Source organism: Diabrotica undecimpunctata, chromosome 6, assembly GCF_040954645.1.
Source record: "Diabrotica undecimpunctata isolate CICGRU chromosome 6, icDiaUnde3, whole genome shotgun sequence".
Taxonomy (NCBI): Eukaryota; Metazoa; Arthropoda; class Insecta; order Coleoptera; family Chrysomelidae; genus Diabrotica; species Diabrotica undecimpunctata.
The window spans coordinates 107,548,006-107,567,164 of record NC_092808.1 but is presented as its reverse complement, the minus strand read 5'-3'; the positions used below and the strand labels follow the sequence as shown (position 1 = coordinate 107,567,164).

At 32.2% G+C, this 19,159-nt stretch overlaps 1 protein-coding gene across 3 annotated transcripts in view; it reads left to right on the top strand.

Moving 5' to 3' along the window:
• Window positions 1–549: 549 nt before the first annotated feature.
• sev (receptor protein-tyrosine kinase sevenless) overlaps window positions 550–19,159 on the top strand; it is a 231,028-nt gene continuing 212,418 nt past the window's right edge. For all 3 annotated transcript variants that reach the window (XM_072535084.1, XM_072535083.1, XM_072535082.1), the window contains exon 1: window positions 550–873. In XM_072535084.1, the coding sequence (XP_072391185.1) occupies window positions 757–873 (117 nt within the window). In that variant the 5' untranslated portion in view covers window positions 550–756. The remainder of the gene's footprint in view (window positions 874–19,159) is intronic.

Below are 19,159 nucleotides of genomic sequence, written 5' to 3'. Positions count from 1 at the left end.
AATTTTCATTTCATTTACCTGTCAGCCACACTCTTCGACAAATCTAATATAGGGCAAAAAATCATTTCAATAGGTATGTTCATAATTATTTTTATGACATGTTTATTTAAAAAAATTAATTCTACTAAAATAGCGAACATTTATAAAACAATGAAGAACACAAAAATACAATTTCAATATTTTATCAGTCATTAAATGAAAATTCCGCAATAATAAACTTAACTCATCGTACAAAATCGAAAACCATACGTCCAGGAACTTTAAAAAACCATGCATTTCAGTAGGTGAAGAGTATCTAATTAAATTTTATTATATTAGACAATTGCTATCCAAAATTTTTTACTCTATTTGAGATACAAATATTTTTTTCTAATTTGTTAGGGTTTCGAAAATACCTACCTGCACTTGTCCGCAACTCTTGCTACCGATTCTAAAAAACGAACGCCCAGCGGAAGTGGTTAAGCATTGTTTGACAATGTTAATTATTTTTTCTTTTTTTTCAATGAAGCACTTGCCGTTGCCGGGCATTTAACTGCAGAGTGGGGTACCCTCGTAAGCTCACTCGAACGGAGTTAGGAGTTGCGTCTGTCCGGATAGTCAGTCACTCTAATTCCTCCACATATTGAAGCATGCTAAATAGTGAGGGCGCGTGTCATCTTTTTAAATTTTGACAAGCGCACCAACGAAAACATTATGTAGACAATTCAGTTTTGTGGCAAAAACAGACTGCGAATATGCGGATATAATTTTGAAAAGATGAGGTACTTTGTAGTGTTAGTTGTTTGTTGCGTATTTGTGAGAACTAATTGTTTTGATTATTCGGATGCTGAAGTGGAGACGAGATGCATCGAAGATTGTCCTTTGCAATTGCAGGTACGTTTTAATTTAATAATAATAATTTTCTGTTCGTGTTAGTGAGCCGAAGTTATTACAAAAAGGAAGACGGAAATTGTTTGCTTATCGGAAAATAAAACCCAAAACTTTTACACAAAAATATTTTTAAATTTGTATAGGTATTTAAAATTATATAACTGTGCACATTATATGCAAAAATCGTTATTATCGCTAAAATTATTGCAAATAATTCTTTCCCTAAAGGTCTTAGATGTATATTTCTAAAACACTTTCGACCGTAATTTTACCAGGATATTTTGCGTTTATTTTGATTTCTTCTTTTAATCCTAATTGCTCTTTTATCACATAGTCATAATTTTTAGGGTTTAGGTTTTACACTTCTCTAAGTCTAATAGCTTTTTTGGCTTTAGATACATTATGTTTTCTGCATTTTAACAACTCCCAAATTCAATTAAACAGTAATATTCAAAATTTATAACTTGCAATGAAACACCATATAAACATTATAAAGCTCAAAGTTCTAGATTTAATTTATTTATTTTAGCTTTAATTTTCCTAAATACTTCTATATAAGTTTATATTCCTTTTGCAATAGTGTAATAGTGAAATATGTTATTCATATTTCTTTAATTTTTTAAATTATCATTAAGTATCTTTGTTTTCTTCCAATTCAGTTCTAGTACATCTAGTCTATATTGTTGCCATCAATTATTGTAAACTTGCAAAGCTGTTGTATGCGGTATAGGTATTATACTATAATAAAATATGTTAGTTATAAAAATGGTGAAAAGAAATAAAGGTATATTTCATTAAGATGGTAGTTCCGTTGGCAAATGTAACTACCGCGTTGCTAGAAGCATTATTTTTCTTTTCTATTTTAATTTAGCTATAGTGTAACTGTTTTATTCTACTTCTTCTTCCAACCTATTCAGGTTATTAGTCTATCTTTTTATCGGCCTTTCTGTACTTCTTTGACCGTGTGGTGGTTTATCTCGTGCTACTTTATATGCTCTCTCATTCTACTTATGTGGCTGCTCCGCTTCTTTTTCTCTGTATTATTCAGTTTTTTTTATAAAATCTCTAATTAGTTTCATTTGACATGTTTGTATTCATATTGTTTCTTGGTGTCTAGTATTGTTTTTGTCTTCTTCTTCTTGATGTGCCTATCCGTTACGAATGTTGGCGTCCATAATAGCAATCTTTATCTTATCTGCAGCAGCGCGGAAAAGCTGCACAGCTGTTTTATTGAACCAGATTCTGAGGTTCATTAACCAAGATGTTCTTTTTCTTCCTGGACCTCGTTTTCCAAATATTTTTCCTTGCAGGATGGCTTGAAGGAGAGCATATCTGGATTCATTTCGCATTGTTTCTGTGGTTTAAGTATAAGTCTAAGTATAACAGTTCCCAATGCTGCCTTCTAAATCCTAACCCTTTTACATTTCCGTAGATTTTGATTACTTCAGATTGTATATTTAAAAAATATCGCTATTTTCTTAATTTTTCTTATTTGTTGGACAATTCTCGCTTTTGTATCTACATATCTCTAGGTGCTTGGTTGAGTATGCACTTTTATGTCTTCTTTAGATTTTTTTTGTTTTTTGGTGCCTAGATTGGATCTTTCAATGGTGTCAGATTAAAAATCCGTCAAATAATTTGTTATTATTATATAAATTATAATACTTATATATAAATTATATAAATTATATTTAATTTTACTAAAATGAAAATTGTTCCTTTTGAAAAAATGAACAAAATGGTGTTTGGTACTCTCTAATCTGATTGTTAGAACTGGAGTTATAACAAATTTCGTGAAAAACAATAAAAAAAAACTTTTTTACGTGCGGTTAACTTTCAAAACACACTTATTTTAAAGGTAATTACTTTAGCTTTAAAAAAAGTTTACAAAATTACTTTACTTTGTTAGTAAAAAAGTTCTAACAATTAAACATTAAAAATTTCACTAAAATATGCGAAATAATTTGTTTATAAGAGATTTAAACAAAATTAAGCTATAACCTTTGAAAATCTGGCTAATTGAAGTTATAAAACAACCCCAAACCATTCGTTTTAAGTTTAAGTGAATATTTATATGTTCATTTTTGAATAAGATATGGAACTTTTAATAACGGGCTCTAACTTTAAGCGCATGGTCAGCTCGCAGCGAGTAAAAACCAATACAAACGTAAGATCCATGTACATTCAGAGATACATATTACTTTATTATTATAAATAAAACAATTATAACGGTTTATAGTTTAAATTTTCGTCAAAAAGTCATGATTTATTTTTTTAATTTTTTTATACGAGGTTTAAACAAAATTGGGTCATAGACGTTGGCGGTTTGATTAATGAACGTTATAGAACAATTCAAGACGAACATTTTCAGCTTTAGTAAATGTTTTTATGTTAATTTTTTGTCGGGGTATTGAAAATTGATTTATGCGCATCCGCATTTGCTGCAACCTTACCGTCCGCCTCAGAGCGCTTTATTAAAAGTTCTATATCTTGGTCAAAAATTAACATACACTCACCGGCACGAAAAACGGGCAAACCTTGAATGTTTTATAAAGTTATCGAAATACACTTTATTTTTTATTGTTACTTTTTTCAACGATTGGTTGAGGGTTTTAAGGTATGTTTTAGGTAGCAAATGCAAACGAAACACTTTTATTTGTCGAAACCTATACAAATTATTTCTCGATTTAATTTATACCTTATGTTACCTCCACGAGCCTGTATACTGGCATTCGGTATTCTGGCAGCGGTTTTTCTGGGCATACTGTTAATTAAATTTAAAACTTCATTATGTGGAATTACTTCTCATTTCTCTAAAAGGGCCACTTTGAATTAATATAAGGTGAGAGCAACAGGTATCCGGCCTCGACTACTTCTACCAAGCCTGTCCCAAACATACTCCATGGGATTTAAATCGGAATTGTGCACTGGCCATGACATCTGAGTAATATCAACCTTATTTTTAAGTATTCTCTGACAATGCGGGCGGCATTAGGCCGTGCATTGTCATGCATCAGTGTGAAGTTTTCTCAAATAAATGGTACACATGGGACAACATAATGTTGCAGTATCTCATTTATGTACCTATCAGCGGTCAGAGATCCCCCCTAGGAACAACGTACAATTCTGTACGCGCCTCCGAAGATATATACCAGCCCACACCATGACTGAACCCCTTTAAAAACTTACTCTCGGGCTTAAAGTCCAGTTGGCATATCGTTCATCATATTTTCTCCATACTCTTCCGTAACCATCCGACGAAAGTAGACAAAATCTGGACTCATCTGTAAACATTTCTCACACATTTCTCCAGTCGTCTGCATTTCAATCGTAATGCTCCTTAGAGAAATGTAATCTGACTACACGATGTTCCCTGGAAAGTTTGGGTACTGTAGTGGGTCTTCGATCCAAAAAAAAAGTCGAGGACATAGCAACAAAAATTGCCAAAATTAAATGGAACTTCGCGGGCTACACTGCTAGACAAAAAAACCAACGTTGGAATACTACATTACAACATTGGAGACCTTACGAAAGTAAACGACCAAGAGGAAGACCACAGATGAGATAGGTTGATGATATTAAAAGAATAGCCGGAAGAAATTGGAAATATGTTGCTCAGGGTAGAGACCGATGGAAGGAGTTGGGAGAGGCCTATGTCCAAACATGGACGACAGAAGGCTAAGAAGAAGAAGAGAAGAAGAAGTGGGTCTTCGATCATTTAGATTAGCCTCATTTAACCATTTTCTAACGGTTTGTTCACTAATATTCATGTTTCTGACATGATGAAGACTGTTTCTAAGCTCTATATCACTTGAATGATTTCGTCCGGAACGGTCGTCCCGATGATTAGTTCTTCGCTAGGGAGCTGTTCCAGGACGTTTAATGTAAACTTATCTCTCCATCAAATAAGCAAATAAACGTTGCACTGTACTGCGTGAAACTCCGTATTTGTTAGCTACATACGTAATTTTGACTTCTTGCGTCCTGAATAAGAGCAACAATAGATGCAATACTTTCTGCACTCAAAGATATCTTGGAATGGTCAATTCTTGCCAATAATAATAAACAAACAATGATAATAAACATTTTTGACATCAATAAACAGAAATAAACAAATAACAAAAACAATTGAAAGTGCACTGCTTCCTTGTAACACTGAAGTATGGGTAAGATGATAAATTCAATATAATTAAGATTTTCTAAAAATATTTGGAACATTTCAATTTAAAAGACATTTCTCGTTAAAAAATACCATTAGGGATTTCTACTAACCTGACTAATTGTTTGCCAAATTTGTAAAAAGAACCGAAAAAAAAATTACGACAATTTTATCAGAAATTATAAGGGTGCCCGTTTTTCGTGCTAATGAGTGTAGAAACATTTACCAAACCTTAAACTATTAGTTTTGAGTTGTGCTATAACTTCCATCAACCAGATTTTCAAAGTATATAACTTAATTTTGTTTAAGTATTTTATAAATAAATTAAATCGTAACTTTTTAGTGAAATTTTTAATGTTTACTAGTTATAACTTTTTTATTAATAAAAAATAAATAATAGTAATAAATAAAAATATTAATAATGAATTACCTTTAAAATGAGTGGTTTTGAAAGTTAATCGCACGTAAAATAGCTGAGTTATACTTGGAAAAGGACCATCGAATGCCTATTTTGCAATTGTTTTTCACGAAATTTGTTATAACTCCAGTTCTAGCAATCGGATCGAAGTTTACTAAACGCCATTTTGTTCATTTTTTCAACAGGAACAATTTTCATTGTAGAAAAATTAAATATCCCTAGTGATTTAGGATATACAATCATTTAAACAATTAAATTGTTAATAACAAATTATCTGACGGGTTTTTAGCCTGGTACCCTCAAAAAATCGAATCTACGCACCCAAAAAACGTGAAGGTACCGAGGGGACATAAAAGTGCATACCCCTCCTGGCGCCTAGACTAATAACATCAATATTCCAATGAACTTTAAAGTTTTCCTCTTGTTGAATTATTTAGCCACTTATTTCTAATTTGCATGTAATGAATTACTTGGTGATTAATATAATTTTTAATTTTGTTTGTTGTTATTATCATATGGGATTATCATTTACTAAATTACAATAAGTTGAAACTGAAATATCTATTCTCTGTAAATGTTGCCTCTTAAAATATGGTCTAGTTATGGAAGTTTTCGCTGTTTAATGTTGTTTAGAGGCTCTATTTGGATATTAGCTCTTTTTAAGACCTCTTTATTTGCAAAATAGTTTCGTCCTTACAAAGGTAGTTATTGAATCTGGTACAATTCTAGCTATTGCTACTCGTATCTTCACTTCTTCGTCGCAGTCCCACTAACTGTTTAAGGTAGCTCTAAGATAGTTAAATTTCTCAACTTTATTTATAAGTTGGTTGTTTATTTTAAAATGTGCTTACACATGCGATTGTCTGCTGATTATCATAATTATTCTATGCTGTCTGCTAAATAGCTGTCTTATTAGCATATCGCAAATTATTTATGGGAATTCCATTAATTTTGAAACTTTTTCATTCTGCTGTGCAAGTTGCAAAATCTTTTCTACATAAATGTTAAACAGCAGAGGGGATGGGATACAGCCCTGTACCACGCCCTTACATATATCCACTTGTTTTGTATATACACTTGAGTGAAAAAAAAAATCGACTCAAAATTATTTTGCGAAAGTACAGCTCCTGTTTCAATCTTAAAGGTGTAAATTTAATAATATTTATTGTACATTATTATCCTTATTATTGAGTTTGAAAAAAGTTTTGGTTTTTGGTAAATCGAGTAACGTATTACAAATAAATAATGCAACACGTAGAGAGGGGGTCAGAATTTGACTCCGACTTTGGTCACCGACTTAAAGCGTTCGGTTAACATCGTAGGCATCAATTTCCATAGCGATGCACTAAAATATGAGTCAATTAAGTTCGCAACTGCATAACGAATGGATACCACATCTGTCAAAGCAGCTCAAGCAGTAGCATTATTGAGAGAAGACCTGAGCCAAAGGGCCGTGGCAAATCGACTAAATTTAAACCAATCTGCTGTGTCCCGAGTATATCGTCGGTACTAAGATACTGGTGAATATGTCCGCCGACAAGGAGGAGGCCGTCAACGAACAACAAAGGAGAGAGATGATCGATTTCTTGTATCTAAATCTCTGAGAAATCAACATTTGACTGGTGCTAATCTCAAAGAAGAGCTTAGAGAGGTCCGAGGTGTGGTTGCTAGCGTTTGGACAGTCAGAAGGAGACTTAAAGCAGCCAACCTGACACCAAAAAGGGCAGCTACGAGTCCCAAGCTAACTGCAGCCCAGAAGTAAAGGCGACTAGATTTTGCTCGCAAACATCTGGATTGGGACGACTATCAATGGAGTCAGGTATTATTCTCCGACGAAAGTAGGATCTGCCTATATGGCAACGAAAAGAGGCGTCGAGTATATAGAAGGCCAGGAGAACGATTTACTTAATGTTGTATACGAGAAATTGTGTCATATGGAGGCGGTTCTTGTATATTTTGGACAGGCATTTCCATGGATGGGAAAACCGAGTTGGTTTTCGTGCCTGGTGGAGGACGTGGTGGAGGTTTAACGGCGGATCGTTACATCAGAGATATTTTGGAGGAAATGTGGTTCCATACGTGGGATTTATTGGTGATGTCTTTATTTTATTGCATGATAATACACGATGTCATACCGCACGAGTCACCACCACCTATCTGACTGAGATCGGTATACCTACAATAAATTGGTCTGCGTTGAGCCCGGACATAAATCCAATAGAGTATGTTTGGGATGAGTTTAAACGAAGGGTCCGAAACAGAAATCATGCACCAAGGAGCATAATGGAATTGAGGGCTGCGCTTAATGATGAATGAGAAGCAATGCCTCAAGAATTTATTAGAAAAGTCATCCGATTTATGCGGAATCGACTGGAAAGTGTAATTAGGAATAGGGGTGGTAATATCAGATATTGAAAAATAAAAAAATTCATTTCGTAATTGATGATTTCTCTGTTCATTACGTCTTTCTTGGGATAGTTCCAATGATGAATATTTGAGAAACTCTGTTCGTATAGCATATTGTTTTTATATTGCGTCGTCCAAATAATTAAATAGCGGTTTTTGTAAGTTCAATAATAAAGTTACTGTTTGCACATTACATTTTGTTATTTTCATACTTCTTACATTAAAACAGAAGGTGTAATCTCAAATATCGCTTTTGAGTCGATTGTTTTGCACTCAAGTGTAGTTTAGGATCCTTAAACGGTCTTTTGATTCGAGTACAAGTGTTGGATCATCGTCATTTTCCATTAAGACCAATCTTTCTTAACGTCTGAATTAACACATTATGTCTTACATTTTCAAAAGCTTTTTGGTAGTCGATAAAGCATAACTGTTTTAAAAAGCATAGACCTTTTCCGGTCATAGCATTTCTGCACCAATAACTGTACGCCAAAAAGTGCCTCTCGTGTTCCCAAACCCTTTTTGAAATTAACTGAGTGGGTATCTCTTCACATTTGTTATAGATTAGCTTATGAATCACTTTTAGGTACGTTTTGAGTGCGTGGCTCATGAAGCTAATTATGCAATGATCTTGTTAGCGACTGGCGTCGTGCTTCTATGGAATTGCTATGAAAGTTGACTTCAGCGCAGAACCCCTAAAAATCATACGAACAAGCTGAATTTTGCCAAAAATATTATTTTTGGGATCTCAAAAAAGATGCAAAAAAGTTTACCACTTTTACCCCTGGGCTTCACCCTAAAACTCGCTTGAAGGGGGGTAAAAACGCAAAAAAATCGATTTACCAAGAATTTGTACGCAAAAAAAAATTATTTCAAATAAAAAATGTAGCTAAGATAATTCTAAACAAAAATGTTTATTAGCACTTTTTGTGTAGAATGAACCGTTCTCTTAGAAACAACGCTTGAAGCCATCGATGATTTTGAATGTCAGTTACGCGCGCGAAATTATTGTTCAATAAAATTTGTATCAGTTTGTCAATAAAAATTCGATATCTTTTGATTCAAGTGCCCTATGGCCAAATATTAAGATGCGTTTTAAAGATAAAGAGTTCGGTTTTCGTATGCAAATTTTTTATTTTGCCGCAAATAAACTCAGATTTTATAAAGTTGTTAAATATATAAACGTGGCCCGATATTTGTCATTTTTTATGATTCTCATGAGATCAATACAATCTATGCCTTTCATTGACTGGCCACTACAAAGTTTGGATTGCTAAAGCCTAACCTTTAAAATCTATAGCATGAAATTTTAGTTTTGAGTTTTGGCAACAAATGTGGGCATTTGAAATACGCTTAAAAAAATGCTGAATTTAAACTTTTACATAACAAACGATCTAAAACATTTAAAACTTTTTTTTTTCAATTACACTAGTACGTTTTTCAAAAGAACCAAATTTCTGCTATAAACTACATTCAACATTGTCTTCCTAAATGCATTTCTCGTGACGTTCGATCGTTTGTAATGTAAAACATTAAATTCTGCGTTTTTCATATTTCAAATGCCTAATATTTGTCGCAACATCTCAAAATTGAAATTTCATGTCATAGGTTTTAAAGACTGATCTTTAAAAATGTAAATTTTGCTACGACTGGTCAAAGAAAGTCATCAATTTTATTGATCTCATGAGAGTTGTAAAAAATGACGAAAAGTGTGCCACATTTATTTATTTATTTATTTATTTATTTTTTTAGTTAGCTTTACGTGTCTCAACAGCGTAGGTCACTGACACAGGTACAATTTTATTACATTACATTACAAGAATATACAGTAACATTACAATTAATAAAGTAATACATTAAATATTGGTACAATTATTATTAATTATCAAATTCTAAACTACGTTTCTTCTTCTAAATATCCTGGTAAAGCTAAAAATCGACGGTCGCTTCAAGCATTGTTTCTAAGAGAATGGTTGATTCTACACAAATTGTAATTATAAACATTTTTATTCAAAATTGTCTCAGCTACATTTTTTATTTGAAATATTTTTTTCTAAAGCGTACAGATTCTTGGTAAATCGATTTTTTTTTTCGTTTTTACTCCCCTACGAGGGGGGTTTTAGGGAGAAGCCCAGGAGTAAAAGTAGTAAACTTTTTGGCATCTTTTTTTGAGGTCTGAAAATTAATATTCTCTGCAAAATTCAACTTGTTCGTATGATTTTTAGGGGTCAACTCTCTGACGACTGGACTAATTTGTGCGTTAACAAAAGGTATCTCTAGTTAAGGTAAATCAGCATAACTTTACGAACATAATAGCAAAAAAATATATTTAATAAGTTAAAAACCAAACATAGTCTTACAGACAATTGTAGTAAAAGTTAGGTAACGACTGCATTATACTTAACCTAATAAAAATTGTAATAGCGTACAATCTTATCTAACAGTACTAGTACCTTAGTAGATACACGTCTTTAATTTACTCTACCCACCGCTTACAAACAATTAATTTGTTGCTTGTCCATAATGTTCGGACCAAATACAAAACTAGGAAACGTGCTATGCTTAAGCAGCATAACGTTAAATGTAGCAATTAAATGTAGAAAATAGGGCGATTCGTAATATATTCAACAAGTGTTCAGGAAGTGTGTGAAATGGGCAATACAAAAAGTTAATTGATGCATAACAAAGCAATTTTCGTCAGGAATTAGGGGAACTGATAATAAACAAAATAATAAGAGTTTTGTTTTATGTGTGAGCGCTCATTTTTAATGTGATTACAAAAGTAAACTAAAACTGAGACTGGAAGTTTGAATCACTTTCGCAATTTTTTATATTTTGAGATACGAAACTGATTCAACAAAATTTTTTTCCTTTATTTATTACAATCTCCGATATGTAAAAATAGACCGTTTATTTAACTAGATCAAGAATAATATACAGGGTGTTTCCAAATATATCTGAAATATGTTTGTGAGTGATTTGACCTTCGGTGTATAAGAGGAAGTTTAAAATCAAAACATAAAATTATTTATAGAGTAAAAGCGCTTATGAATATATCTTTTCAGGGTTACAGGGTTTTCGTAGTGGAAGATCTTGTACAGATGCAATATTCGTTATAAAGCAAATTACTGAGAAATCATCCGAATATAATAGACCAGCATTTCTGTGTCTGATTGACCTAAAGAAAGCGTTTGACAGAGTAAGACTCAAAGATGTAATCCATCTTATGTATAACAGAGAAGCTCCCCTAAATATTATAAAAACTATAGATGGACAACTTACAGAACCTATAGAAATAGGCAGCGGAATAAGACAAGGGGATACATTGAAACCCATTCTCTTCAATTTGATCATGGATGAAGTTATCAAAAGCGTTAACAAAGAAAGAGAATACAGAATGAGAAACAAAGAAATAAAAATACTCTGTTACGCAGACGATGCAATATTGATAGCCCAAGATGAAGATAGTCTTTAAAGACTGGTCCACAGATTTAACATAAGTGCAAAAGTATTTAATATTATAATCTCATCTCAGAAAGAATCAACCGCATGTAATATAGAAATTGATGGCATCAGTATTGAACAAGTAATGGAAATAAAATACCTGGGAATTACACTGTCTAGCTATGGAGACTTGGACAAAGAAGTGAGAGATCAAGTATAAAAAGCAAATAGACTGGCAGGATGCTTTAATAACACTATATAACGAAACAGACACATTAACAGTGAGATGAGATCAAGAATTTATAAAGCCACTGTAAGACCAATAATGACATATGTTTCAGAAATAAGACCCGACAGCCACAATGCAATACTGGAAACGGTAGAAATGAGAGTACTGAGAAGAATTACAGGAAATACAATGAGAGATCGATAGAGAAGTGAATACATTAGAAGAAAATGTAACGTACAGTGTATAAATGAATGGACACAAAATAGAAAAAAAGAATGAAATAACCACATAAGCAGAATGGAGGAGACCCGTGTTGTCAAAATAGCAAGAGGTAAGACACCAATCGGCAGAAGAACCGCGAACCGCGCAAAAGACGGAATGACAACCTTCCATAGGGGTATTAATCCGCCAATGAACAAGCAGAATTGCTTATAAAGAGGAAGAAGAAGAAGAAGAATGTATTTTTCAAATTTAGTAAACAATATGCTTTTTATTGGGGTAAATTTTTGGAAGAAGTGAATAATATTGTATTTTTTTCGGTATATACGAGTATTCATTTGTATAATCCGACACTTCGATTGTAAAAAGTTCATTATTAAAAACGGTATAAACTTATAAACATCTCTTTATGTGGATATTTTTACTGTAGAAACGATTCGCGACATTGACAAGTTTTGTCACTATGATATAAGTTTACTTACTATTACAGTATTTAAGACAGATTAATCAAATATTCTAATATTATTCTAATTAGATGGAAATTAAAGACTGGTCGAAACATATTGTTTAGATCATTTCTGTAGCATAAAGAACTTATATATATTACTTGAACACTTGGAAAACATTTTACGATAATATTTTAAGAATATTCAAAAGAAGACGGAAATTACATATTGGGCAAATAGCTGCGTTAGATTATTTCTGTAGTATAAAGAATATTATAATAAACAAAAATTTTTAAATAACCATTTAAAATTTACAAATTTTAAATAATTAAATGCAACTCGTTATAAACAATGATTTATGTACACAACATTTCAAAGCGTGGCAACCCTCTAATTTAAACCTCATATAAATCGCATCCCTCCTCTGATTTGCGCACGCGCAGCTCACGTCTATTGCTGTTCTGGTTGTAGTGTAAGTGGGTCTAAAACGACAATTATATAACAATCATCTCTTTTAGATGTTAAAAATTGTAATTAATCATAAAAGTATTACTTTATTTAAATTACTTGCAGATTGAACAAGTTTCTTGTATTTATTTTTTTTATCAAATACGCTTATGCAGCTCAATAGCTTTCATGTGACGGTTCTAGCTCAGTGGGTGCGTTACTGTCTCAACAAGCTGGAGGGCCCGGATTCGTTTCCCTACACTGACAAAAAATTTTAATTTCTAATTTAACTAAGCCATCACCGTTCTTCCAAGGGCACGTCTTCTAAAGCCGTCGGTCCCGGCTATGTAAGTGGTCGTTATGTGTTGTGTCGCCGACTTTATTTAACATTTACTCTAAGCATCTTTTCGGAGAAACTTTGGAGGACGTTGAAGATAAAATTTATAAAAAAGATTCGATGCTTTTAACTTCTAAATGGTCTATTTATGGTAGATTAAATTTATTTTGCTATTTACAAATTGATTTTGTGATAAATATAATGCATTTATTCAATGTTTAAAAACCACCCTTTATAGAGTAATGTTTAAAAATTGTTTACTATAATTTGAACTTGAAAAATGTTGTGAGTGCAATAATTAAAATCGCTTCATGATTGTTAATATTATTTCTCAAATATTTCAGTGTTTCAACCCCTAAGAATCACCGGTTCCTACAAAAAATGTATATTTTGTATATTACAAATAAAAACTATAAAGTGTCTATAAAGGTAAACAATTTAAGAGTTTCATTTTCATCGGATGAACTATCATTTTGGAGTTACCCTTCTTGATCTGTAATTGGGGGACAGTTGTGACAATTATCACCAGAGCAAGTTCCACAGGCTCCATTAAAGTCCAAATTTTTGATAACAATTGCAAAATATCATTACAACCAGTTCTTCATCGTCCACATCTCAATTAGTTTTTGTTCTATAAAAAAAAAATGGAAAATTTTCAGCAAAAAATGCTATATTTTCGAATTTGTACATATATTCCATATCTCTGTTAGTTTCAGAGTAATTTAAAAAAAAAAGGAAAAATTTTATTAAATTTCAAATATTATTTAATATTACATTGAACTTTTTTTAAATCTAGGCATTTTAAACTGGTTAAAATTTTAGGACACGTGGTTGATACATAAATAAAGCTAATTATGCGTGGAATACGATTAATTTTCATTTTTGTGGAAAAGTCATTTAATTTCTTCTTTTTCTGTTTTTTTAATAACTCGGGTGTTTTCCATCCGAATCAGTTTTATATTAATTTATTTTAAAGCTTTTATTAAATATTTTTAAAAACATTGTGATCATATCTTTGAAAACATTTTCTTTTTACGTTATTTGATGATAAACGTTTTAATTGTAGGTCAATTCGAATAAACCTTCATCAGCTTGTAACTTGGGTGGTATAGACGCGATAAAAATTTAAAAAAAACCCATTTGATTTGATATCTTAAAAGGTTTCTTTTTGATTCGTATAACTTTTTCGCTAAAATGTACTGTTTTATAGTTACTTTTTAAAAACCACCCAAAACCATGCATTTTTTAGGTAGAACATCAAAAATTTCAAGCGTGAATAACTTTAAAAATATTAACTTACGGAGAAAAGTACGTAAAACATTTTTGCTATAAATTTAATTCTCTATCAATTTCGGAAGTTATTTAAAGATTAAATATTTTCATGCTCTGGGGTAAAAGCCCACATCGGCACTAGATAACTTTTTTTCTTTGACATGTTTCCTATGCGTATTTCAAATTTCATGTCAATCGAGACCGTTCTTTAAAAATCCTAAACAAAAATCGTGAAAGAATGGACTAATATTAGAATACAGAGATCCTCAAGTATATTTAACAAAATGAGGAATATACAGTGTAACTTGCTGCTTAATACACATATTAGATTGCTAATGCTCCATGGAAGCTTGGACCTAGTCAGAGGCCACCAGTAAAAAAATAACAGCTTTCGAAATGTGGTGCTAAAGAAGAATAGCATAGTCACCAATGAAGCTGTCTTCCAAAGGATAGGTCAACAACAATTACTTTTAATTGCAAAACAAAGAAAATTTCCATTCTTCGGTCACACAATTCGAAACGACAACTAAAATATCCTTCAGCTTATTACGCAGGGCAAAGTGAGACAATGAGACCAAGTAGACCAGTGGATCGAAAAAAACTTCCTTTCAATGATTTAGGGATGCAGTGAATAAGGTTTTGTAAGCTAGAGTGGTTTCCAACGTCCAATGAGCATGAGGCTCTGCAAGAGGAAGTGGCGGCTGTAGCTCAGCGGCTATGCTCCTAGCTTAATAAGCTGTAGGACTAGGGTTTGATTCTTGGCACTGAGACAAAGACATTTTTCAATTTCTAATTTAACTGAGCTGAGACAGTGCTTCGGAGGGAACATAATACCGTCGGTCCCGGCTACGTAAGTGGTCATTAGGTTATGTTAGGAGTGCTTGCGCTAAGACCCAAACACTAGACTTAAACCAGAATATTACCTAAACTTTACTTTTAGTGCAAAAAGAATACCATTAAGGATAGTTAATTATTTATATAACCCCAATACAAATGTATGGAATCACAATATACAAAATCTGGTTATATTAATTTTAAGTTCAATTTTTAATAAGTGATGGATTCGATCGTTACTTGATGAAAATTCATTTTTTATAACAATAAAACACTAAAAAGGCAAGAGTGCATTTCTTAAGTGATGTATTTTTGTTATTTTTTACACTTTATAGTCTTTAACTGAATAGGTTGAGTAAGAGAAAACTGTTTGTCTTAAGGTGGTCATTCAGAATTATGTCTCTATTTTTTAATTTGTTAATAAAATTTTAAATCAAAACCTACATAAAAAAGCCCTGAAATTAGTATTTCCACCACCAGAGCAAAAACCAGTACCTTCTGCTCGATTACATATACGGGCAAGATATTAACAAAAATAGCCAAACACATAAAAAAGAAAGGAATAACACCAGTTTTTTTAGAACAAACAACAACTTAAATATATATTAAAAACAACAAGAGCCAAAATAAAAAGCACTTACACAGTGGTGTATACAGACTTAAATGTGGCGACTGCCCAAAAACTTACATCGGTCAAACTAGTAGAACTTTTAACAAACGTATAGCAGAACATAAAAGGGCTTTCAAAAATAAAAAACAAATTCTACATACGCACTTCACCTTCCATATTATAATCATTCTTTTAATGACGAGTTTCAAATTCTTCACACCCAAAAAAAGGCCTTTATTAGAATCTATGGAAATTAACAAATTAAAAAATACAGACATAATTATGAATAACCAACTTGAAACAAACAGTTCTCCCCTCCTCAACTTATTCAGTTAAAGACTATAAAGTGTAAATACATACCAAAAATAGATCACTTAAAGGCACTCTGTCGAAACAGCTGTAGTGATTAGATATTATAATACATTTTGTGAATGTTTTCAATTTTTAATGTCTTTTTTTGGGTAAATAGATACAAAATTTTCATATCTTGTACAAATTGATCTTTTTTATTAATATAATTAATAAAAAAAAAGAATAATATAAGACCTGATATATTTATTTCCATAAATAATTTCACTAAAAATAAGCCGACATTGTAATAAATCCAATTAGAAATTATTTCTGGGGTGGAATCGTTGTAATTAAAATTATAGTGACCAGTGGTTTTATAATGATACTTGTTTGTTCGAATTATCTCCATTTTCACAAGAAAAATTGGAAGTGACACGAAGCAAATTTTGATTCATTAAAAATATAATTATATTGTAATTGTGTAATTGGGATCTAGGCTTCCAATTATTCAAAAAACTTAAGTTTTGATCATAAACTTCCTGATTTGAAACATTAACGTATTATACTGGCTCTAATCTTATTTGTTTTCTGAAATTAAATCTATTAAAACAGGGCCGGTTTAGTGTACTTTGCGACATTTCAATTTACTATTTAAAATACCAGTAATAAAATACCAATACTAAACTATTAAAACAGAGTAAGAATTTACATTATATATTTTTTTAAATATTTAAATTAATTAAGTAGTAAAGAGTTATAATTATGCAAACAATGAGGTAATTGTCATCACCAATAAATCTATTAGCTATCCAGCATTACAACAGCTTTAGACATTTATTCATTCCAAACAGAAGTCCAGTGGGATTTATTTTTCTAAAGCTTTTCTAAAAAGCTTTAGTGTTTCTACTATTATTGATTGAATTATTTTTGATATAGTTAAGAACAATTTAATGATCTGACCTTAAGAGATTTCTGTACTGTTTCCAGTTTCATTTTGACATCACCTAAGACCTGAATTAACGAACAATCAGCCTCAAGTCAAATAGCAACGAACTCACATTCTTCTTGGTAAAATTAGGATCAATTGAAGCTCTCACATTTAAGTGGTACTAAAAGAAACCGTGCCCAGTAATCAACTAAGTATCTTACTTTACGTCTACTATAAAAAATTAAGAATAAGGTTCTCTTAAAGCCTCCCCTATTTAGAGCACCAGTTGCTTTCTTTCAAGCTTTCAATTTCTTTTCGAACATAACTGCAATACTCTAGAACGTTCTGCCTATCTGATAGGGTCTACTGATAGTTGTCTCAGTACCGATAGTTAACTAGAACTATTCAGGCTGCTTGTGAAGCACGAACAAGCATATCAAGAAAATCTGCAGAGACATTCAACAACATGCCGATACAAATAACACCAAAGAAAATTGTTTGATAAAGTCAGACTACTCACGTAAATTCAAGCAGAAATCTTCTCTTCTTCTTCTTCTTCCTCTTTTTAAGCAATTCTGCTTGTTCATTGGCGGGTTAATACCTCTATGGAAGGTTGTCACTTCATCTTTTGTGCGGTAGTGCGATACTTCTTCTGCCGATTGGTGACTTATCTCTTGCTATTTTGATATGGGTCTCCTCCATTCTGCTTATGTAGTTATTCTATTATTTTTTTCTATTTTGTGTCCATTCATTTATACACTGTACGTTACATTTTCTTCTAATGTCTTCACTTCTCTTTAGATCTCTCAGCGTAATTTTTCCTGTAATTCTTCTCAGTACTCTCACCTCTGCCGTTTCCAGTAGCCTTGGCATTATGGCTGTGTCAGGTCTTATTTCTGAGACATATGTCATTATTGGTCTTATTCTGGCTTTATAAATTCTTGACTTCATCTCAGTGTTAATGTGTCTGTTTCGGCATATAGTGTTATTAAGCCATCCTTCTAGTCTATTTGCTTTTTGTACTTTATCTCTCACTTCTTTGTCCAGCTCTCCATAGCTAGACAGTGTAATTCCCAGGGATTTTATTTCAATTACTTGTTCAATACTGATGCCATCAATTTTTTATTTTACATCTGGTTGGTTCTTTGCTGACTACTATTGTTTTAGTTTTCTGAGATGAGATTATCATATTAAATTTTTTTGATCTTTTGTTAAATCTGTGAACCAGTCTTTGCAGACTATCTTAATCTTGGGCTATCAATATTGCATCGTCTGTGTAACAGACTATGTTCATTTCTTTGTTTCCCATTCTATATCCTCTTCCTTTGTTAACGCTTTTGATGATTTCCGCTGCCTATTTCTATAGGTTCTTTATGTTGTCCATCTATTCTGACTTCCATTTTGTTGTTTTTGTAGATGTTTTTGATAGTTTTTATAATATTTAGGGAAACTTCTTTATTATACAGAAGATGGATTACATTTTTGAATCTTACTCTTTCAAAAGCTTTCTTTAGGTCAATCAGACACAGAAATGCTGGTCTATTATACTCTTATGATTTCTTAGTAATTGGCTTTATAACGAATATTGCATCTGTACACGATCTTCCACTACGAAAACCCTGTTGTTCATCTGCTAAACTTATCCTTTGATTTATTAGTACCTACTTGTAAATTTTAGGGTAGTATTTAACAAGTTTATACCTCTATAGTTTTCTGGCTGTTTTTCTCTCCTTTTTTGAATAGTAGAATTAGTTCGGAATCATAGGAGAATCATAGGAGACTTCACCACAACAAAAGGGCTCCTGCAGGGTTGTTCCACATCTCCAACCCTATTCAAAATATACTTAGAGAAAGCCTTGACTACATGGAAAAGAAAATGCGAAGGCATGGGAGTACCGGTACGGAACGAATACCTATATACGTTAAGTTTTGCAGACGATCAAGTAGTGATTGCACAAGACCAAGACGACCTCAGCTACATAATGAAGAAACTACAAGAAGAATATACCAAGGCTGGCCTAGATATTAACCTCGCGAAAACAGAGTACCTATCTACAAGTGAAGAGGACATAGAGGATCTACAGATTGATGACAACGTAACAATCAAAGGAAAGGATAAATTCAAATACCTGGGGTTCATAATCACGAAAAAGGCAACAACAGAGGAAGAAATTACACAAAGATTAGGACAAACAAGAACAGCAATCCGACAACTTAACTCAGTATGGTGGGATAGACACCTAAATATGAAG